This window comes from Notothenia rossii (genome assembly GCF_949606895.1).
Source record: "Notothenia rossii genome assembly, chromosome: 3".
NCBI lineage: Eukaryota > Metazoa > Chordata > Actinopteri > Perciformes > Nototheniidae > Notothenia > Notothenia rossii.
Window position 1 is genome coordinate 83,788,653 of NC_136901.1, and position 24,824 is coordinate 83,813,476.

General features: G+C 39.2%; 1 protein-coding gene across 2 annotated transcripts; it reads right to left on the reverse strand.

Annotated features, from left to right (window-relative positions):
* Positions 1-676: 676 nt before the first annotated feature.
* LOC307033978 (isoaspartyl peptidase/L-asparaginase-like) lies at positions 677-24,223 on the reverse strand. 2 transcript variants are annotated; one of them, XM_079672614.1, is made up of 7 exons: positions 24,044-24,223; positions 5,018-5,213; positions 4,170-4,312; positions 3,266-3,420; positions 2,782-2,903; positions 2,169-2,279; positions 677-1,588 (listed from the first exon to the last, which is right to left on the reverse strand). In XM_079672614.1, the coding sequence occupies exons 2-7, from the start codon at positions 5,202-5,204 to the stop codon at positions 1,365-1,367; spliced, it is 942 nt and encodes a 313-aa protein (XP_079528740.1). In that variant the 5' UTR covers positions 5,205-5,213; positions 24,044-24,223; the 3' UTR covers positions 677-1,364. The 2 variants fall into 2 exon arrangements, with proteins under 2 accessions (XP_079528740.1, XP_079528739.1); XM_079672613.1 differs by lacking the exon at positions 24,044-24,223 and having other exon boundaries at positions 5,018-5,456.
* Positions 24,224-24,824: the final 601 nt, after the last annotated feature.

Below are 24,824 nucleotides of genomic sequence, written 5' to 3' on the forward strand. Positions count from 1 at the left end.
GTGTTTCATAAAATACACAATATGTCTCTGATTTGAACATCAACATTTACTACTGGTATATTGAAATGTTTGGTGTTTTGTAAAATGTCAACTAATGGTACATGGGAAATGATAAATGATATAACAAATATGCAGTGCAGTCGCAGCCTAGTGGCTTAGCCTTCAATATGCCGACAAGGAGCGCCAACATTCATTGATCATGAGAGTAAACTGCACTGTTTTTGTCAAACACAACTTCCGACAAAATCATTCCTTAAATATATAGCATCAGAAAACATCTTTGTAAATCCTTAGCTTGTTTTTCATACACAAGCAGAGCACAAGCAGATGAACATGTAGGCAATATCATTAATGTGGAGAGGCTGCCAATCCAATAGTGCTCTAAGTGATGTGAATTGGATCAGATTTTAGAAAGGTTGTCAGACTGATCTAGACAGTTAAAAACTGTATTATGGTACCTTGTAGTTTCCTCAGTTGTATTTATTATCATTTCATGTGTTGTCCAATACTGTCAGCTAAGGTTTACGATATATTCAAGTATAACTGCATAGCAATATGCTACCTCTAATCTTTATTGGCATGATGTTGGCAAAACGCCTATTTGGAAACATAATTATTATAAGACTTTATAACACATGACCATGCAGAACACTGGAATTAACACTTTGTGGTTGTAACTTGTAAGCCAACCAGCCAAGTAGCAGTTTAAATGTATTGGTCTAAAATGTCACCACAAGACATTTGAAGGAAACTCTAATATTACATGTATTAATTCTTGATTCTTGCTATGGCCAAAGACATGATTTGTGACGCAACAGTTACCTTGATCTTTGACCGCAATATTCAAATCAGATAATCCTTGAGTCTGGTGGACAGTTGGGTCAAATTTGAAGAAATGATTCTTGAGGCAAGCATGGGATATCATATTTTGACCACAACATTTTCATCAGTTAATACTTGAGTGCAACTGGACGGTGTGCAAGAGTTAAATAAAAAAACTTAATTAGCTTTAGATGCCAAAACCATGTTTGGCCCCAGGCTATTTCTGCTCTAAAGTTTAGCTTCTTTACATGGAGGTCTATGCAGATCGCTCTGTTTTGGAGCCCGCCTCAAGTGGCCATTGGGTGAACTGCAGTTATTGTCACTGCTGCATGGCGAAAGTTTCATATTGAATGAGAAGATGATTTAGATGATGAGATGATTACCCCAATTATAGCTTTCCATTTTCACTGAGTATTATCACAAAATAAAAGATTACAAATATTTATAAAAAATATTAATCAATACTGAAATATACTATTATTCATAATGTTAAAGTTAACATATTGTTGATTCAGTTCATGCTCAGCCTAAAGATTTAGAAGCTATATGTGCTGTGCTGGCCCCCCAAGGCTCTGGGTGAAGTGCTCCCCAGCGTACAGGCCGTAGTGCAGGATCTCTGTCTGCGCTGCAGCCCAGGACATCTGCTTGGTGGAGAAGCGAGCAGCCCAGCGGCCCTGAGGGTCCACCGACACAACCCCCCCCAGACCACTGACTCTGGACTTCATGTAGGCCAGGCCTAAATCACTGGCATCCTCCACGGACTGACCTGAGAGCAGAGGAGAGAGGAAAAAAGGTTCTGAATCAGGTAGAAGTGCTCATTAACAGGTCAGGGGTCAACTACTGTACATCAGCGTAACAACAATAGAAAGAGGAGTGGAGATCAAAACACCTCAGAGAGATATGATGGTGTTGTATCGTACTTTTGTAATAAAACTGCCCTACAACAAATATGTTTGCAACATGTTTCCTGTTGATGTGACAACAATAATATTTGATAAAACATTTCCTAGAGCCTAACCATAATTAATTAAAAAAAGTAATAGATTCGAATCAAAAGGACATAAATAAAGATGTTTCCACCACGAATTGGTGCATAAACCAATCAGAAAACAGCAAATTAAGAGTTAAACCTTACATATTTCCCAGTGAAGGAGCCCCACACTCCCCACTTTATATTTGTCCTTCCTAATGTTAAAATGAAACCATAGCCCTCATGTTTTGTTTTTTAAGCAATTTACAGTCCCTGACCAGAGCAGTAATTTAAGCCATACACTAATTTAATTATTTGCAGAAATTGCCTGGTTATAGGCACTCTTTCGTCACTGCAGAAATCCAGAGTGTGTTACCTTGCTCCATGTGGAAAAGGATGAGTCTGGCCAGAGTCACCTTCATGATGGGTTCTCCGTGGCCTGTGGTCGACACTGCCCCTACCTGGTTGTCAGCGTAACCTCCAGAACCTGCAGGGACAATTTGAGAGGAAAAAAATCACTTTTACGTTTTCTTTAGATACATTTTGTAATTTTCATCTCATTGCAACGAATGATTGTCAAGCGGTTGTGACAGTATAGTAAGCTAGACATGTCTGAAGAGGCCAAAATCCACCTGAAGCTGTTTATTAATCACCTCTGAAACTCTGTGACACTGATGTAAAATTATTTAACAACGGGTCAAATTTGACCCACAGACAACTGGACGTGTTGTCTACAGAATAATCCCAATGCAACATGTGTCAGCAGTATTGAACAATAGGTTATCAGACAAAAAGCTCATAGTCAATAATGGATTAAGTAGACATTTTTCACTAACTAACAAACAACTTCTGCAGGTCAAAGGTCATCTGCTGGAGAACTATTAGTCTAAAAAAAAACACCTTCCAATCTGTTTGGTGCGATATTGATGTCAATAGATCTCTTGCTCGCTCTTAAAGGTTAACTCCAGACGGTTAGTGTGAGGACTAACCTATGCAGGGTGTGTCGCCGACCCGGCCCTCCATCTTGTTCAGAGTCCCCCCGGTGGAGGTGGCGCAGGCGATGTTGCCCTGCGAATCCACCGCCACTGCTCCAACTGTGCCCATCTTCCCCCTGCACGAGAAAACATAAAGGAACAGCAAAAAGTTTCCTTTAAAACATAATTTTTTTATTAAACGTTTATAATCACTGCAGACGTGAACTCAATAAAAAGGACACAGAGAAAGAAAACATAAAATCATTTTTTTTGTATTGGCATAAATAAACCACAATCATATTATTAATATATATCATATTAAAAAGAATGTTGAGTTCATCAGTTTGCTGATATAAATTATTTTAATTCACATGAAGACATCCAGTGAAAAAAGGGGAACATTTTGTTTTTACCCCTTTTTTTTACATTTCAGTTTTGAACTTCCCATACATAATCAATACTAACACATGCTAATAAGCCTGAAGACGTGGTGACTCACCATTGGCTCTCCACAAGGTTGGCATCAGGCATCAGGTTCTTTTCCCAGCGCATGCGGGAGTACTCAGTGATGAGGGACTCAGGGGACACCTCGGGGACCCCCATGGACCGGGCGAACTGACTGGCCCCCTCTGCTGTCAGAAATGAGTGACTTGTCTGAAATCAATAATCAAAGGTCACATCCTTAAAGAGGCCTTACAGTATTATGCTTGTCCGGGTTTTCCCTTCCCTGTAGTATGTTATATAAGTTTTTGTACATGTAAATGGTCTGCAAAGGCTAACATCCCAAAGTTCCTCCAGAGGGATTTTCTCTCCCACACACTCTCTCCCCCCCCCGTCCAGCTCCATTGGACTCCTTTGTTTACTTCTGTGACACAGTGATATCACTATGTAACACTTGTGCTTCTATTGGCTAGTGCTCTAACACATTATGCATGATAGGCTCAGCGCTGGGAAATCTCTAATTGCTCGACCATTCATAACAGAGCTGGACAGCTAACCAATCAGAGCAGACTGGGCTCTGGTTTCAGACAGGCAGTATGAGAAAAATAAAGAGCTTTTTGAACATTAAAGCATGGTGACATGTCACAGTAGAGACAAAACATACAAATATGAACCTGAACATAAGCATAATAGGGCCCCTTTAAGTTTACATTTTGTATATTTGTATTCTCATTAATTTATTTGCATTGAGGAAATCCAATAGTAAAGGAAATTAATTACGTTACATTACTAACATACTGTGATACTTAGATTAGGTTACTAATTATACTTTTTCACAGGTAATTAGTCATTATAATGCAATACATTTTTAACGTAACCCTCCCAAACCCTTACTTCTTCCTACTTTCGATTTACAACTCCCAAGTGTATGCTTTAACCATTCCATATTTAAAGGTACACACCTTGTCCATGACCAGTCTTGCCAGCTGGACGGGGTTGGCGATGTTGCGTACAGCAGACACAGCACCACTACCCAGAGTTAACCCATCCATCACAATAGCATCCATCTCCACCTCTCCTTTAATGTTCAGCACTGACCCACACCCTGAAACACAATTTGAGAAATGTTTGTATAGAGGTATGCCTTTGTGGAATAATAATCCTTATCTTTTATGTAAATAATCCTGGCAGTATTTACAGCATGTGATCCAAATATGAAACGGCAATTTATCCGTAGGAGTTCCACATATTTTTACAAGTTTAAAGTGGTCGTGGTGCTAGTTAGGGGCAGTTATTACCATATTACCACTTTAAACTTTTATTGTTACACCCCATTTTGAACCCAAATAATCCCCCAGATTCCTAAATTGATCACATTTTCATCAACAGCAGTTGTTAAAGTAATAAAATAAGTCAAGTTATCTTAAATTTAACAAACTGATAAAGAATAAGAATTGCATTTAGGGTCATTTTTTGTGTAAATATGTTCAGATGTGTAAGTATGTGCATGTGTTCATACAGTGTATTTCTACTTTGCTATTACGGTTATTAAATACATATAAGACATTTAATGGAACAGTACTACATGTTAATGTACAAAAACAAATATGAGTAAATAGATTTCACATTTAAGGTATAGAACATCTACCAAACCAACTTAACAAAATTAATAAATGCAGTGATAGTGATTTTTTTACAGATTTGTATTTATATGGTATATAAAGATGAGGATATGTATAAATGCAGTATGTGTAAGAAGGATGCCATTATGCTGCATGTATTTAATAACAGAGTAGATCTGTATCATTACCTGCATTGAAACAGGGGTTATTCTCCATGTTGCTGACAGCCTCCACCACAGCGTCCATGCTGCTGCCCCCTCCCCGGAGGATGGTGTACCCCGCTCGGGCGGCAGAGCACACCCCCGCACTGGCCATTTCTGACCGTTCCTTCAGGATAAGACCCGCCCCCCCATGTACCACTACAACTGGCAACATGTCATTCACCTGGGCAGGAAAGAGATAACACAGGATGTTAAATATTAAAGGAGTTACATGTACCATAAATGGACAATTTTAATATGATGTGATTAGTGTCCTGCAAAACTGACTCAGTTTCCCTCTGTCCACATTTCTGGTTCATCTTTAGGGCAGAATAAAGTCTGACTATCGAGATTTTATTTAGTTGTCATTGTTTAGAGATTACAATTGGATAAGGTATCTTGCTGGTAAACAACAGGCCATTAAAAGAAGGATACATCGGTCAAAAATGTTGCATTATGGCATTTTTCTTTAAATGCATTGTATAAAGCCATTTCAATGTATAACTTGCTTTGATTTAGCCTTTGGCATTTGTCTTACTTTTTTTTGTTTTCGTTTTGTGATGAATAACTGGAAATTCAGAGAAATAATACAGCCTTAATTTATTACAATATTTAATGACTAGATTACATAACTTGTTTTGCTTCACTAAATTGCAGTCTGCAGATACATTTTACCAGACTTTCTACAACTATCAATTGACATATTGCTTGTTTGTCATGTTTTTTAAGTCTATTATTTGGATTGGATTGGCATGTGTTGAAGCAAGCATCCCAAAATTAAAATAATTTAGACTTTTGAAAAAAGCTTGTAATTAAAAGAAAACTATGCCTTATAACAAAGATATCATGGAAAAATGTGCCTAAATCGCATAATAGTTCTTAAGACATGTTTCAATAATGCTGCATGTTAGTTGTATTTTATTTTGAAAGTGTGATTCCCATATCCCGGAAATTATATTGAATTCCTGAGCTTTACCACTCCTCAGCGATATTTTGGTAAGAAAGGAGCACCTTCCTTGCTTGTTCGCTGTCTTGTATTCATGGTGTCATTTTTATATTCTGTGCATGTAGGCCAGGGATGTCAAACTCAAATACACAGTGGGCCAAAATAAAAAATAAACGGTACTAGTCGAGGGCCGGACTGGTTCAATGTTTATTGCAAAAGTTATTGAAATGAACTTATTGCACATATTAAACCTGCAACTAAAAAAGCTTAAATGATTGCCTGTACTCTCAGTTGAACATCTTTGACAACCTTATACAGTCTATGTTGACAACACACATTTCACACTAAACTCGATTTTGAAACTTTTTCCGGTTGTGTTCAGCTAAGTGCAAGTATCATGCCAAATACAATACTCTAGTCAAGTGTAACCACAAGGCAACTTCTACCAAACAGCCCTTTACTAAAGGCCTTGTCATCTGAACATATCTGCACATAAAACTCGTCATGGCATGCACAAAAAAGCTCATTTCCAACCATCATTGCTTTTTTTCTTTATCATTTATTTTACTGCATTGAATAGGAACCCTCATTTGGGTGAAAGCTGTTGAGCAGCCCATTCAAGCCTTGCAATTGTAATTGACAGGGAATGTCGTTGGTTTGCATGGTGTTATATGATGACGATTAAATGTCTGGTTGTCTTTTTAAAGTCTTTACTGTCATGCTGCATGCACCTACCGCCAGAAATGCAGCTGCTGCCCCTCCCTACATGTGGGCTCTCTCATTGCATTTAAACTGATGCTCAGAGAGCTGACCATGGTGCTGAAATACAAATCCAGCTTGTTGTACTATCCACACAGTGTGTATGACCCTTCAGATTTCAGAAAAATAATGCATAATCAAATGTCTTTCTTCAGTAATTCTTAGATATTTCAGATATAAGTTTTTCCCCAATTCGGTTTCTAACAATACTCCAATAAAGCAAATGTGTTAAAATGTGTGTGTGTGTGTGTGTGTGTGTGTGTGTGTGTGTGTGTGTGTGTGTGTGTGTGTGTGTGTGTGTGTGTGTGTGTGTGTGTGTGTGTGTGTGTGTGTGTGTGTGTGTGTGTGTGTGTGTGTGTGTGTGTGTGTGTGATAAAAAGGAAGGACAGATGGAAGAGGTGGGAGAGAGAGAGAGAGAGAGAGAGAGAGAGAGAGAGAGAGGAAGAAAAAAAAGGGTGTCATTCTCCCACGCAATGAGTGGTGGGAGGGGGGATGAAGAGGAAGAGGAGGGGGCAAACACTCTTACTGTGAATGGTTTCAGATACAATACTGGAAAATGGCTCTTTAGACATTTTGTTGATTGCTCATTGACTTGCTGAAATAATGGTTAAACTAAACACTATACAATTGATTGCATTCTTTTTTAAAGGTTACAATTCCATACATTTCCCTATAATTTCATTGTCGCTCCTAAATATGAATGTAAAAATGTATAAAGAAAGTTTAAGGGGTGGTTAAAAAATGTATGCCATAGATTTAAGGAGATTTAAAGGAGTCATCTTATAAACTGAACCTCATTTTATTTTTTTACTGATTGAATGCCAATTAAGGCATAAACCCACATTATTATCTGTTATTCTGTTATTACATTTCCATGTGAACTTATGTAGCTCCAACTTAATTCCAACTTAGTGATACATTATTACGTTTTAGGGGGTTTAGCCCTTAAACATGGCAGATCCATCCCCATATATCAAGAGGTAGGATTTTCAATTACAGTAATGTCATTTAAATAAATGTCTGCTAAGTAATTTCATTTTCAAGATGTTAAGTCAGCAGATTTTAAAGTGTTATACCACTTTAAGAGCGCAAACAATACTGTAGGCATTATGTTATCGTAACCTTTAATTATAATCCATTTGTTTTATTTTCATACTGAATATATATCCCGGCTCCCGTGGCTCTGAGTCCCCACGAGTCTGCAGGAAGTTTCACTGATCCGCGTCCCCTCCCCTGAGCCAAACGATAACTTCTGGAAGCTATCCTACTTGCTAAAGTGTAGGCAGATGGACTGGGGTACGTTGTAATGTTATTTTACATGTTATAAAGAGAGTAGCGAGTGACGCAATTGATAGTTTTAATTTGTACGTCACACCAGGTGTAGGACTCAAAGGACTCGGGTTAATGAAGAGGGGAGACTCGTCACGACCAGCTCATCTCTAGGATCCGGGTTAATGATCCGGATGAATCAGGACTCGCCCATCTCTAGTGTCAACGGGAGTGACAGTCCGCACACACACAAGACCGCGATTACAGTATTGCAGGAGCAAAAAAGCCCAAAATATATAATTTTTACTCCGAGTGGGTGGATGATTATTTTGTTATCTATTCCAATTCAAAGTCCATCTGTCTCATCTGCAGTGTGAGCGTGGCTTTATCGAAGAAGGGTAATTTAGGAGCGGCATTTCAAAACAGTGCACAAACGCTACGAGACGGAATTCCCTCCTAATTCTGCCCTACGTTCCCAAAAGGGGAGGGACCTGAAAGGACAACTAAATGCACAGCAGTTCATTTTCACCAGGCCCAACAACAAGAGCAAGGCTGCTACCATAGCATCTTATCGTGTCAGTCACGTTCTTGCGAAACACATGAAGTCTTTCAAAGACGGCGAAGTTGTGAAAGAAGCATTCCTGGAGGCTGCCGACGCGCTTTTGGGGGACAGTAAAAATAACAGTAGCATTTCAACAGGTGTTTGATATAATAAAAACTCAAGTTAGATACCGTTATTAATCAGCTGTACGTTTTAGTTTGTTTGAACTTATTCATTATAATTATTCTACAAAATAGTATAAGAATTCAAACATTAAGATCTGTTCTGTTTAAATTGATTATAGTCTATTATCAATTCTGGTTAAGAAACTAGTGTTGCTTGCATCCTATTTTAAAGGCATTTCTTTGTATACTCTACTAAAATGCAACAAAAAAAGGGTTTGATTCTATTAATGTTGTCTTTTTTATTGCACTTTGGCAGCAGATTCCTGTAGCTTCAGATCTGAGTTGCCTTATTAGTAAGCCTAATTTATACTTTTGTAACAACACTATTTTTAAATAATGACAAAGAAAGGGTTCAGAGTCTTTTCTTTTTTTCCTGTGTCATATGTGGCAGCACTGTTCAATGTTTCTTGAAAACATTACCCACTGTAGTATGTGCCGTGTGAATAAACTCCAACTCTTTATCAACAACACTGTTGTGTAGCTTCAGTTAAATACTTGTATGTGTGTAGATTAGAAAGAGGTAAGATAAAGGATCTGCAGTATTTTATGAAGTATTCATCGTATAAAAGTCAGTTTTATACAAGTAGAAGTGTGTATTTACCTGGTAGTAGGCTGTCAGTAATGGTTACGCCTCTCTATTTGGACTGGTAGATCTCGGCAGACTTGAAACTTTAATAGTAGCTCTCGGTTCAAAAAAGGTTGGGCACCCCTGCTCTAACCTGTCAAGCCTCAAGCCTGTTTTTCAAGTCTCAGGCTCTAAAATGACATTTCCAGAACAAATGATCATACAGTAACTACAATTCTAAAAGGGGAACATTTATAATCTTTTTTTCTCAAAGTAATGATAAACCTGTGAGTTGGATGTAGAAAAGTCAGAATCAATATAAATGTTTTTTATTTTAAAGAAAATTCAGATTGAACATAGTAAAAAAATGTAAATTATTGTGTCCGTCAAAAAAAAAAATTAGTTATAGTGAAAACCACCCTTGAATGATGGGATCAGAGACTACAAGCTTTAGGAATCCAAAGGACAACATATAATAAGTACCCTGTATCAAGATTGATGCAAAACAAGTGACATTTGACCTTTTTAGAGAGGTTAAGCAAAAAAGATTCCACATCTGGGGTCATCCTTTTACTGTTGATGTTGTTTGTGAAGTGTTAATCAAGCTAGATCCTAAAAAGCCGGCTGGTCCGGACAACGTAGAGCCTTTCTTTTTAAAGATAGCTGCAGATTTTATTGCTCCACCTCTTACTACTCTTTTTAACCTCTCTCTCAGCACGAACAAAATCTCAAAAGTATGGAAGTCAGTTTATGTCCTGCCACTACTAAAAGGAGGGAAGGCCACCTTATTAAACAATTATAGACCCACTGGCGGTTCTACGGGGTGGCACGGGGTGGCAGCTGCCACCTCAGAAAAATGCCTTGCCACCCCAGTTGGCAGCTTTGTTTTGAAAGAAAAGTTGTGGCTCATCGGACATTTATGAGAGAAAATCTCTAATGTCCGAGTGCGAGTGAATGCAGCACAAGACGTGAGCCTTGTAACCCCTCCCTGGCGCGAGCCTGGAAATATGATTGGCGGCGATTTTATTTGAACGGGGGGACAGCACAAAACGAGAAGCATTTCGGATCCAAGTAGACGGAAGGAATGAGGTGTTTGCGGTCTACAATGACAGAGAAGAGTCTGTCAAGTTTGGCTGTAAGGTAAGGCAAGGCAAGGCAAGTTTATTTATATAGCACTTTTCTGTATGCGACAATTCAAAGTGCTTTACAAAACAAATTAAAATACTTTTTAGGATAAATACAGTAAAAACACATATATAATGGCATTTTACAACAGGCATTACAAAGCAAAGATAATAAAATAATAAAAATAAACACCACACGTATACAATACGTTTAAAAGGCATAGGCCTACTGTAGTGTGAATATGAGCATCTCAATTAAAAGCAGCCAAAGAGATATGTTTTTAGTCTCGATTTAAAAATGGTAAGCGTTTCTGCGGACGTGCATGGTTTGGGTAGTTTGTTCCAGAGTGTCGGGGCATAATAGCTAAATGCTGTCTCTCCATTTTCTGTTTTCACTCTCGGAACCGATAGCAGACCCATCCCAGAAGACCTGAGGCACCTTGATGGCTTGTAATTATGTAGGAGTTCAACAATATACTTTGGTCCTAAACCATGTAATGATTTAAAAACTAGCAATAGTAGCTACTTTAAAATGAATTATTTGGCCGACTGGAAGCAAATGTAAAGACTTCAGAACCGGACTGATGTGATCCACTCCTCTTTTAGTGTTAGTGAGATCATGTGCAGCAGCGTTCTGAATCAGCTGCAGCTTTCTGATGGATTTTTTTGTCAGCCCTGTGAATACACTATTGCAGTAGTCGAGTCTACTAAAGATAAAAGCATGGACAAGCTTTTCTAAGTCCTGTTGTGACATTAGTTTTTTAATCCTCGATATGTTCTTCAGGCTGTACCCAACATTGAATCAAAATGCACCATAGCTTTAAATCTTAATAAGTTTGTGAGGTGTTTTGCTGAACACGATGGTAATCGCCTCATTCAGCTGTAATAGGCATGCCAACTTGATGCTCCGCTCACTGATGACTCGATGAGCATAATAAACTGTTAAGATGATGACCTTACGTGTGTATATATATTTTTTTCTTTGTGGGGGTCTGCTCCCAAAAAACTGTTTTAAGTCCAGAGAAAGTCAAATAAGATGGTGTGTAAAACTTCACTGCTCAGCCAAACAAAAGTAACCACTTTGATTTAACTAGGCCAGTAGGTAAGGGCTTTCCACTGGATAATAAATGCAGCAATGTATATGTTTTAGCTGACAAATACGATAGTGACTGGTGGATTTCAGACACAAAGAAAGTAGTGGCAGGTGAATTTAAACATATACTGTATCTGTCAGTGGCTGGCAGATCGTTTCATAACATTTAAAAAAAACATTTTTAACCCTGGAAATAACTATTCAAACACAGATGGTCTTCCTCAAGTCGAAGTTGAACACACCATTATTTAAAAGGGAACATTGTGCCATAGTGCATTTGATCAATATGCCCTTGGATGAAAGTAAAAACGACAAACTGTGAAAGAGGTAGAATGGCAAATTGCTATGAACCTCTTATGTAAATGCATAGTGGTGTTTAAAAATAATAATAAAGTATGTCAAATGTATTTAACAAGGCTTTGGAAAATCAGTTTATAAGCTAGCTGACTTCCTTTATTCCTTCTAATGTTATATGGAATTCATAAATGTTTCTACTTTGTTTTTCAGATTTGTCTGTTGTGTGCTGTGGCCTGTTAGTCTTTGCTTTCACACCTGTCAAAATGTTTGCATATTTAAGAGACCCCCCACAGTCCAGTCAGTTTACATTTTAAGTTGGACACATTATCATATTTACTTTTTAAAGCACAAATCAACAAATACGATATCCCCTCCTAGTGCAATATGCCAGTAGGATATGATGCTGCTGTCAGAGTAGCTTTGTGTTGTAGATTATAATACAGATTCTGTTTTGAATGTCATGTCGCTTAAAACAAGAATCGATAACGAACATAAATATGTCAAGACCAGTGAACCAAGCATGGATGAGTTCTTGCATTATGGTAAGCCATAAGTAACAGGCCTTCTTAAAAGTGGATGTGCTTTCATCAAGTTCTCCATCCCTCTCGTCAGTGAAGGCATCAGAGTTTATGACAAGAGAGGACATGAGGTGGATGCAGACGTATTTGAAGAAGTAGCACAGCTTCCCAATGCTGGTGTATTTACTATTTGACAATGGTAAATCTGTTCTCTCTTGAATCTCTTTTTTTTTCTAAGGCTCTGATATAATTTTAGAATGTGAAAAACCGACAAATGGAAGGTGTTTATGCTTATTATTTCTCCTCTCCCTTATTCTCCTGAAATGCACTTAGCTTCCAAGGGGACAACTTCCTCAGCCAGTCTACTGCTTGATGAGCAGAGATGGGGTCGTTACTAAAAAAAAGTAATATATTACATATTACATATTATTTTTTTTAAAAGTAATATATTACACTACTTCGTTACTCTCTACATAAAGTAACTCGTTACTTTACTCGTTACTTTACTCGTTACTTTACTTGCAGGGCGGCCCACCCCTCCCTGCAGGCAGATCACGGACTGCTAAAGTTTGAAATGTTCTCTTTAGTTCAGTTTCCATTGTCGCATAAGACTGATCCAGATAGCTCCTGAATGTTTTCCTATCTGACCATGGCTGTCCTCTGTCTCCTGCTATCTGTATATTTTGCGCAGTATATCTCTGCTCACGCTGTTGCGTCGGCGTGTTCTCCTGCGTGTTGGCCATGTGTTGCACTGGAACCCTGGAACCAGACTGAAACACACCGCTAAGACTTCAGCCGAGCACGTAGGAACTGTGCATGCGTGAGTGGCAATAACTCTCCTTACCAGCAGGCGGCGGTAGTGTGTATTTGTCATTCAAAACATGCAACAACCGGAAAACAGAGAAGAAGAACAGACTACGTGATATAAACAAACAACAAATAGCTGTGCGTTAGCTTCACCTTAGCATGTGTTCTTTGCAGGTGTTTGTTGAGATTTGATTATGATCGATTTTAGTAAGTAACAAAGTAACGCGTGTCGGGGCAATGTTAGTAACTGTAGTGTGATTACTGAATTATTAAAGTAGCGCATTACACTACTCCGTTACCGACAAAAGTAATATTATTACAGTAACACCCAACTCTGTTGATGAGCTAACCAATTCCGCGCTGGAACCTTTAGCCTGCAGCTCTCATGACACGTTCATGGAGGATGAAAGCCCTTCCAGAAAACGCCAGAAGACTGATGACGATGCCAAAAGGCTAAAATGTGTTTGTTTTGACGGCTTCCTTTGGGGATTGCATACATTTTTTTAATGTGTATTTGTTGGTGTATTGGTGTCAATTGACCTTTCGCAAAGCCACGCCCCTAAATGCCCGTTGTCCAATCATATTCGATCACGTGCGCGGCTCCCTGTGGAAGTCCGACAAGCTTAGCGTTCAAATTCATTGCGAAAATGGTGAAGCGTTGTGCTTATGGTCTTTGCAAATCAGATAGCAGATATCCCATAAGCTTAGAAGGGGGGGTGATATTTTACCCGTTTCCTAAACCCAAAAGCCGAGATGCCGCCAGTGGATAAAGAAATGCGGCAGGCCCCATGCCCAGCTGAATAGGGCGAATATCAACAAACACAAATATGTTTGCTCCAAGGTAAATACGTGCTAACGTAGCTAGCTAGCTAGCAAAGATTACATTCACAAATTAACTAACTAATTTAATTAACTAATTTCACTAACTAACGTTAGCTAAAGTCACACGACTACAGCTGTAAGCTGTGTGCTTCTAGGTCGTTTTGACCATATATATCACTTGATGCATAATAATGACTGAACAGCTGAGCTCCGTTATTAGTCTACCTGTGGTCAAAGTACAAACAAGAAAGCCAACAGGCAATCATTCATTTAGATTTTGCTTTAATCTTTGTAGCATTTTGTTAATGGAAAGCCTACTGCCGACTTCCCTAATCCTGCTGCACAAGTGGGCACCCCGACCCCCACAAAGGAACAACAAAGTGGATGCAGAAAGCCACCAAGGAAACGGTAGTTAACTTTAGACAAACTACAACATTTAATGCCTCTTGTGATTGTATTGTTTTATTCCAAATTATAATAATAATTCCGTCGAATTTGACATACAGCTCATGTGGTTTTTCACTCTTGCACTGCGACCTGTATGAAAGTGCCTCTATTGATGTTGTGCCTCCCTCTTTTCTAATGTTTATACTGTGGATATAACCCTCCATAGCGTATTGTAGCCCCTTTTGTCGGGACCTGGAGGATATTGCTGTGTTATTGCTCCAAAATGAGTCTGTTAAGGTGACTCCGACGTTACGGAGACCCTCCATTATGGCTTTGTATAACGCATCTGGCTCTCAGCTTGTCGGACTAGCAACAGTAACCAAGGGGGGGCGTGGCTTTGCGAAAGGTCAATTGTTCAACATTGTTTATTTTTGGGTGAAAATTGTATATCAGTCTCTGTCTGCAGTTAAACGGACCAGCGGATATTCCAATCAGGGTCCTGAACACTAACTGAGCTGGTGACCCGTGAAACCACAACTTTGATTAATAACACTGTTGACTGCTAAAGGACAAAAACCCTTGCGGGTTATATATATTATATTCAAATTTCTTTATTAGGATAAACCCCTTGAGGTGAATCACCTCGTTTTCAAGGGGGTCCCAAGAAAACAAATAACAAACAAGTACAACATACAAACAACATTCACACACATACATCGGAAGAAATAACCAAGAAATTACAAACATTCAGCCTAAGCATACAGCACATGGTAATACATTATAGGCGGTTACATTGAATGCATATCATTGGGTAGAGTAAAGTAGAGTAGCTGTACTATATATACAAAATCATAACAATAAAGACTTAGAAATAAAGACTTAGAAATGGGCAATAGGTGGGTCATCTTATGAGGAGATGGTGAAATAAGATGGAGCCTCAACAACCCTTAAACAATAAATAAAGTACTTCAGGTCATACAAAAACATTCAACCTTGAGGTGAGACGACAATGCACGCTTGAACAAAGTCAGAGTAGGGAGAGATCTGATGGTAGCAGGTAAGTTATTCCAATCAGCAGGAGCTTTAAATGTGAAGGCTCTTTTGCCAATGTCCTTTTTAACTAGAGGAACGGTGAAGAAGAGCTGAGAGGTATGTCTAACTTGGTGGGTTGATGTAAAATGAAAGAGATACTGTTTCAAATATGGGGGATAATTAAAGTTGAAACTTTTATAAATGAACTCAAGCCAGTGCAAATGTCTTCTCAAATCAGGAGAAGGGAGATTGAGGTTTAGGTACAGTGCACAGTGGTGTGTATGGAAATCACAACCGAGAATAAATCTACACATTCTATTGTAAGCAATGTTTAGCGGGGCTAGAACAGATTTCGGAGCATTGAGATAAACAACATCACAATAGTCTAATAAGGGAAATAGCAGTTGGGTAGCAAGTTTTTTCCTAACTTTTAGGGTAAAACAGTGCCGAGAGCGGTAAAGAGTACCGAGACCAAAGTTTACTTTATGCAGTATATGATCAATATGAGGTTTGAATGAAAGGTTAGAGTCAAGCCATACCCCTAAATATTTAAAACTGTCAACTCTATGCAGAATTGTACCATCATTGCAAGAAATATCACATGAGCCAGTCAAAGATTTGAGTTTGTGTCGGGTACCAAAGATCATAGAGAAGGATTTAGTTTTGTTCAAAAGTAACTTGTTCTGGAATAGCCAGTCTTGCAGGAGGGTGAAATCTGACTGGAGTGAAACTTGAATTTGAGAGAGATTTGGTTTTGATGTGTAAATAACGGTATCATCTGCATATAGATGAACATTACAGTTTTGAAAAATGGAGGGCAAATTGTTTATATAAATGGTGAAAAGTAGTGGTCCAAGTGTAGAGCCCTGAGGTACTCCACTATGCTGTATAAGGAGATCAGAACTTTTCCCATTCAAAATAACACACTGTTTTCGATTATGTAAATATGAGCTAAACCAAAGTAATGCACTTCTAGAAAGTCCAATAGCATATAATTTATCAAGTAGTAAATAGCGATCAACAACATCAAAAGCTTTGGTAAGATCAATAAAGATGGCACCAGTTAACTCCCCTCTATCAGCTGCAGAGAACACATCATTTGTGAATTTAAGTAGGGCAGTAGCTGTAGAATGATTTGATCTAAAACCAGATTGAAGGGGTGTGAGAATGTTGTTAATACTAAGGTATAGTGAAAGTTGGTTAAAGATGATTTTTTTCAAATATTTTGGCAACAGAGCATAGGATGGAGATAGGCCTGTAATTATTGCAATCAAGCTGATCACCACTTTTATGAAGAGGAATAATACGTGCATATTTCCAGATAAGTGGTAGTTCGCTGGAGACAAGTGACAGGTTGAATAAATCAGTAAGAGGGTACATAATAATATTGGCGGCTAGCTTGAGAAAACGATTTTCAACCCCATCAAGTCCAGCACCACTGCTTACCTTTAATTCACAAATTACTTTCTGCACTTCAGTTGGTCGTATTTTCCGAAAGGAAAAAGAACTGGTACAAGGTGGCATATTACCAGGAGAACTGGTAGTCGGTTGACTGTCAGGGAGAAGCGAGGAGCAGACAGACGAGAAATGATTGTTGAAGACCTGGGAAATAGATAGTGGATCATGTAGAATATTGCCATCAAGCTTAATTTGATTAATTTGATTAATTGAATGTTTTTCAGAGATGTTAGTAATTGTTTTAATTTTTCTCCAGAATTCTTTGGGATTTTTAAAGTCACCAGTCAGGCATTCTCTGTAGTAAATAGCTTTGGCATTAGAAGTTTTAGTTTTGCTTAGATTTCTCAGTTTTCTATATATTTCCCAGTCAGCATTGTCTCTTGTCAGATGGTATGTTGTCCATGCTTTGTCCCTTTTCCTAAAGAGGTCAATAAGTTCAGGACTGATCCAGGGGAGATGTCTACCCTTTACCTTAATAGTTTTCCATGGTGCATGTTTATCTACTACTTTTGTGAACTCGGAGAGAAAAAAATCCCATGCATCTTGAACATAAGGTATTAACTGAAATCTGTCCCAGTTAATAGCAAGTAAATCATTCAAAGATAAGTCAAGATTCAGTTTTTTATATTGTCTGATACTAATCAACTTAGGGGGCACTTTCGGAATTTTAATTTTCCACACACAGTAAACAACACAATGGTCACTAAAACAGTCTGACATGATACCAGACTTATGTATCAGGTTAATGTCCCTCGACACCCTCAGGTGCAGAGTACCAGGGGCCGGCAGGAAACTATGTTTAGCAATGATGTTGGAGAAGTTGATAATAAACCCGGGGTCTGCCCACTAACATGTAGATTTAGATTTTCTTTTACACACTGTACACATGCAACAGGGGCTCAACATTTGTAAAAAAATAAGTAATACCACTCGGATGTCTGTAAGTAAAGTACAGAATGAGCTGAGAGGTGATTAGCTTTGCTATCTTAGCTAGGAACTGGAGGTAGGGGAAAAGGCTAGCCTTGCTAGCTCAGCAGGTAACAACCCTGAAAACTACAACACAACATATATGTTTATATACAAATTAAACAATTGGTACGTTTAATTAGTGAGCTTAACCACAACATCTGCAAGCAACAGTGTCTGAGGGCTTCTTAAGATTTAATAAACGATGAATGTTTCATATCCATGTAACGGGAAGAAACTCATCTAACTGCTGATTTTTTTTTTTTTAGCAAACAAAAACACAAGGCTAACGCTGAGCCTCTGAATTAGCCCTGAGCGGAAAGATGCTAATGCCGTTAGCACAGAAAACACGGTATAACACCCTTATTACTTATCGTAACTGCACATCCAACATATCGATTAGCATCGTGAGAATACACAGAATCGATAGGTATCTATATCATCACTCCATTATCAGAACTCGCAACATTAAAAACAAAAACAGACATCTCAACACATGGCATTAGGTAGCAAACACGGCAATATGTCTTACCTCTGTTATTGTCTGATCAAAAGTTGTCTTCAATGGCATTAAAATGATAAAAACGCTGCTGAAGGTTAATCCATAGGTTAATCCAATGTGTCTGTGTCACTTTGAAATGATTTCTGATATTCCATCAGCAATAAACCTAGTTTTAAGTTTTCAGATTTCAGAGCGTAAGATAGGTTTCTGTTGGAGAAATACTGTTTTCGCCAATCTTTGAGTTGTTTTAATGCACTGATACTGTGGGGGACTCTGAACTGTGTATGACCTTGCAGCTGCCTCTTCTTGTGATAGGAGGAGGCAGGGCTTTTCACGACACCCACGGATGATATTTGCGCCAGCTCGATTTACGACTTTGTTGTTATCTCCGTGTTTTGGACTATAAACAAGTTTACGCGCCAAAACACGGGTAGCGCCATGACACTACACAAATGCACTTCATTTCCGCCGGAAGTCTTTTGCACAGCGTCTGTCGGTGTAAACCGATGTAAACAGTCAGACGGGCACTGGTGTAAACACAGCGATTTCGATGCTAACAGTGATGCTAGCTTGGGAACACGATTCTACTTCTTTGACTGGAGATGGCGTTACTCTCCCCCACCCGAATTCAGTGCAAAACTGGGAGGATAACATGACGACGTGGCCCAGCATAAAACCAAAATAAACTGCCTTATTTAGGTCATGCCCACAGGAGCCAACAGTTGTCTGTTGTTTACATAATGCACAATTTACATGATCTCTTTATGCTGTGCAATATATCATATGTGCCTGTACTGTTTGAGTGAAAATAAAGTTTGATGTAATTTAATTTCATTATTGCACTGTTATTGCATTTCATATGTTCCTTAGAGTGCTACAATTTCTTTTAACACAGTTCATCATTCATATTAAGCTCATACTGTACATAAATAACACTGAATGAATTAATTGTTGAGAGGAAACTAAAGAAATGGCTTCAACAAGAAAGATCACGTTTAATCCTAACAGGTATTACAAATTAAAATATAAAAGCAGCCCACACAATTACATCACTATGAAAATATTCATATATAATATTAAAAAATACAATGCATGCAGTATTTGTTGTGTTTATCTGTATTTAATGAACAACATGGCTGGGTGCTGGGTGCTGGTTTGTGGTCGTAGCACTCTCTATCTAACCACTCGTTCAGGTGCTTTCTCGAGTGATTGCAACCAACTACCGCACACGTAGTTCCCGAACCACTTTTCTTCATGTTGTAATTGTTATATCCTCTTTGTCTCTGCGATATCAGTGCTTTGTCGGCACAACGGAGCTAGCTAGCTAAACAAACCCAGTCCGCCAAAACGGAAGTGCATTGCATCGAAGGGAGGAGTTCAGGATGTAGAGCGGAAACGGCTCAATAACTTGTGTATATAAGCCTGATGTTTTTTGCTGCTCCGTTGAGCAACATACCTGATGTGTATGAGTTAACCCATATCCTTTGTATGTGATTTAAAGAGCAACTTGCAGGTTAGAGACACCAGTGAATAAATGTGTAGGAAAATGATGAATACACTAGATTTTCAAAAAAGTATACAGAAATATACACGACAGTGACATCTGGCGTCGTTTTAGTAAGACATTTTCATTTCCGCATAAAAAAGCCTCCGCACGTGACCTCCCGCGTGTGACGTAACATGGGGGAAACAAGGGGGAGAGCGGCCGGTCTAACGTATGAATAAACATGGATCACAATGCTAGTTTTGACACAGAAGAGGTTGAAAATATATATTCGAATGCATATGATTATAATTATGAGCCTGCTAGGCGTCCAAGAGACCAGGAGCAGCCAAGGATTAGAAAAAATAACGGCCATCGTAGAGAAATGGAGCTTTGGTGTGTGGAGAACCAGTGGAGAACAGAGTGGCTGTCTCGGTGAGTGACCGGCGTTAGCATGTTAGCTAACGTCAGTCACATCACAACATTGTAAAGTTAGCTATCATATATCAGGCTATAACTAAAGTAGCATTGATAATATAGTAACGTTACTGGCAGGACTGTTGATACTGATCCATAACAGAAACTAATGCGCAAGTATCAGCCGTATCTCGCGTTACCTAATGCAACTCCACACTACAGTGTTGACCGGAGGGGAGACGTGAGATACAGCTGATACTTGACGATCTGGCGGAGAAAGGTTGTGGAGCCTCCGTTGATATGCCGTTGTAAATGGCTTGATGGAAAGCAGGTGTGTAGTCAGGGAGGATGCACAGCTGATTGCAGCAGGTGAGTGGAGGTTGAGCCGGGAGCCAGGAGTGACAGCCACCACGCACAAACAACACAGACAGGGGGAAACAAACAAACACAAAGGAGACGGCTGGAGCAGTACAGCCACTACAGCGTTACCTAATGCAACTCCACACTACGGTGCTGACCGGAGGGGAGACGCGAGATATGGCTGATACTTGACGATCTGGCGGAGAAAGGTTGTGGAGCCTCCGTTGATATGCCGTTGTAAATGGCTTGATGGAAAGCAGGTGTGTAGTCAGGGAGGGTGCACAGCTGATTGCAGCAGGTGAGTGGAGGTTGAGCCGGGAGCCAGGAGTGACAGCCACCACGCACACACAAACAACACAGACAGGGGGAAACAAACAAACACAAAGGAGACGGCTGGAGCAGTACAGCCACCACAGCGTTACCTAATGCAACTCCACACTACGTCTTATGGTGCCGTGTACCGGAGGGGAGAGAGAGCAGCGAAGGGGGGAGAGAGAGAGCAGCGAAGGGGGGGAGAGAGATGTAATACGGTTTCTTGGTAAAGCTGTGGAGACGGAGTATGTGCTGCAGGGAGGTGGATGCACAACGCACCCAGGAACGAACGCTAGCTCCGGTCCTTTTGTGGACTCGATGGCCTGACAGGCTTGAGTTTGTGCAACCTGCACAAACACAAGCTCACTATGATTACAAATGGTGAAATGCAATGTATAATTACCGAAACAATACCAGCTCACTAATTCACAACCGCTCAAACCAACTACAAACTACTACCGCGGATTGGGAAAACAGGGTGTCCGCGGGGTCTTAAAAAGTATTAAAAGTTGATAAATCAATTTAGCGAAAATTAAGGCTTTTAAAAAGTATTAAAAAGTATTAAATGGCATTTTCCAAGGTATTAAGAAGTCCCACAGCAACGACAACATGAAACACCCTTTAATTTACTGAAACGACATGTCGGGAAACCCCAAAAGGCGGCCCCATGCATAGCGCGCCGTTTCGTTGCCTTGCTCCGCTCTGTGTGTGTGTGGGGGGGGAGAATAAACGACTACGGTAACGGGTCCCAAGGTGGGAAGACCGGCATACGCAACGCTCTGGGGGTCCAACGGCTCCGTGTGTGCCCTATATGATCATTTTCTGATAACGATGAAAGAGCCCGCCTCCCTCTCCCCACGTCTCCTGCTGCTGCTGGGCTGTCAGAAGAGGGGGAGGAAAAGAGAGGCAGTCACCGTTTATTAAATATTATTATATTATTATACAGAGAACAGAGTCGTTATCAATTTGTTTTAAAGCTCAAAAAATAACAAAGAAGACCTCTGACCGGCACTTTCCTAATTTTGTACGGAAGATTTAAACTTTAACGGACATGTTGACCGGCGGAACATTTTTTTTACGGAAACTGCCGCACGGTCCCCTCGTTCCTTGGAAAAGGCGGAGAGGTGGGTGTTTTTCATCTGCTGGTGGACTACCTGAGAGATACAGCAGGAGAACACGCCGTCCACCGAGGAGAATAAACAGAAGGGCAACCATGGCAACCATGCTCCGGGTTCTTCTTCGCTGCTTTTGGTGTATTTCGGGCGGCAGCAGCGCCACTTACAGGCATGACATATGTACTACATCGCTTCCAGCATTTGCAGCGGTCTAGTGTGAACGGACACGTTAATGAATCGAATGCGTGTGAAAGAAGCCTTTTTTGCGCTTGCGTATGCGTTTTACCGTGTGGGGCTGGGGTCTAAGCCAAACTATATACGGTCACAGAGATCTGCTATTTTAAAGTAAAGTCAACACATATAGACCCTAAATATAGTCTATATTAAGAACGAGAAAAGTCTTAACATATATATCCTTTTTTGTAAACATATGACAAATGTGTGAGGGTGATGACGTCAGAGCATCGTTTTATGTGCCAGGGCTTAGCCCCGGACAGCCCCAGCCCAATTTAACCCCTGGGTATTTGTGAGGGAGCTCCTATATGGTATTACCCCGCTGAAGCTCACCAAAGTTTAACATATTTCATAGTTCAAAGTTTTGTCAATTGTTTTGTTTATTGGTCAAATACTGGTTTCTAATGTTTTCTGAGGAGTTTTACTGGAATGAAAGAGCACAGAGTACAGAAGCAACAAAGCAGCATACTGCATTAAACCTGACCTTCACAGAGAGGTTGAAGTTCATGTGGAGAGAAGGCTTCAGTAGTCTGTCTGCACTCTGTTTAGTTTTGCTATCTTACAATCAATATAGTAAATGTGATGTAAAGTGTGTTGCCAATGTAACCGGTTAGAACTCAAAGTTGCGATGAGGTCTTAAAATGTATGGAAAGGGTCTTAAAAAAGGTCTTAAAAGGTATTAAATTTGACTTCAGGATTCCTACATATACCCTGGAAGAGAACGAGTCCGAGAAAGTTAACTCCCCCATGTGACGTAATATGACGCGTTTGACGTATGACGTTTAAAAAAAAGCAGTTTTTAGTAGAAGAGCTCAAAACGGCTCCTTTTCCTCCGAATTCCTGCCCTTATGTCTTGTAAAACATATAAAATCCTGCATTAACATTTTTCATTGTAATTTTCAGGCAAGGTTAAGCATAAATGTAGTAAAAACCTGCAAGTTGCTCTTTAACTCTGCTCCTTCTTGCAAGAATAAATTAGAACCTGATCATTGATTCTCAACCTGGTGTCGAGTGATATTTTTCTAACAGTTTCGCTTTAGGCAAACTGTGCGCATAGCCCCCACTTCTCAATGCTAAAGTTGGTGTGTATGTAGTAATTCCCCTTCGATTTGCTCTAACGGTTAAAAAGAGATGTCAATCATCAAAATCGATCAATGGGTTCCAGAGAAACGGCAAAAATGCCCATTTCCACCCAATTGACCCCAGAGGTGGAGTTTTTTTTTTCTAAACCTCTCTAAAAAGGTCACATGTCACTTGTTTTGCATCAATCTTGATACAGGGTACTTATTATATGCTGTACTTTGGATTCCTAAAGCTTTTAGTCTACCTTACCATCATCCAAGGGTAGTTTTCACTGTAAGTAAAAAATAATTTTTGGACAGATGCTATAATTTACAGTTTTTTACTATGTTTAATCTGAATTTTCTTTAAAAATAAAAAAACATCTATATTGATTCTGACTTTTCTACATCCAACTGACAGGTTTATCATTACTTTGAGAAACATTTTCCCCTTTTAGAAGTGTAGTTATGGTCATTTGTTCTGGAAATGTCCTTTTCGAGCCTGAGACCTTTAAGGAAAATCAAGACAATACAAGTAGTGGCTATTTTTCTGAAGTAAGATACAGAAATCATGCACTAATCTCGACAAATGACACAGGAAGTGATCGTGAAGCGCAACGGAAACATTTAACAGCAAAAATGCACAGAGTTTAAGAGATTTGCTGGATGATTTTTGCAACCATATACTCCCCACTTAACAGGTACAACACAAGGGTGTGATTATGAAGGGTTCTGCCTTGTACTGCTAGAGATGTACTTACTATTTTCCGACTGTCAAAGAGTTTCCCTCAGTCTTCCACACTCTCATTCTGCCTGGGAAGTTGTGGGAACCAAACCGACCATCATCCCAAGGGAGGAAGGAGACGGATGAATGAACTGGGCTGAGAGAGTCACTGTGACATGCAACCCACCACTGATTACTGATTAGCTACTTTAAATGAACGTCTAGATGTTGACTATTCAGTGACCTGGTGGCAAGTAAAGACACGGTTAAAAAAGGACTCCCAAGTTAAGAAAAAAAAGAATCACCGGTATAAAGTGAAACCATTAACTATCCCCTTGTTCAAATCTACTGATTCTTTTAATCTAAGAATTAACCGATTCCTCAAATGTAATAGAAACAATTGATCAGTATATTACCTGATTTATTTACATTGAAGTGACTTTGTGTAATTGCTATTGTGCTAGATATACAAATGTACAAATTAATGTTTTGTCTCCATAATCAATACGTCAAATAATTAGAAAAAATCCACTAAAAGTAATTTTATTTATATAAAAACAGAATATTAAATTATTGTTCCATAAAGTAACATTAAGTTTAGACACTGGGCTGATGATATGCCTTTATTCAAATGTAATTGTGCCATTAAATACAGACCTGAATAATGTTATCTGATAGCACTTGTTTCCCATAATGGGAAGTTTCTTCTTACACAGTTATCGGTACCACTTTACAATAAGACTACCCTTATAAAGGGTTTACAAATAGTTTGTAAGTCATTTATTAATTAGGTTGTGAACACTTTATAAATCATTAAT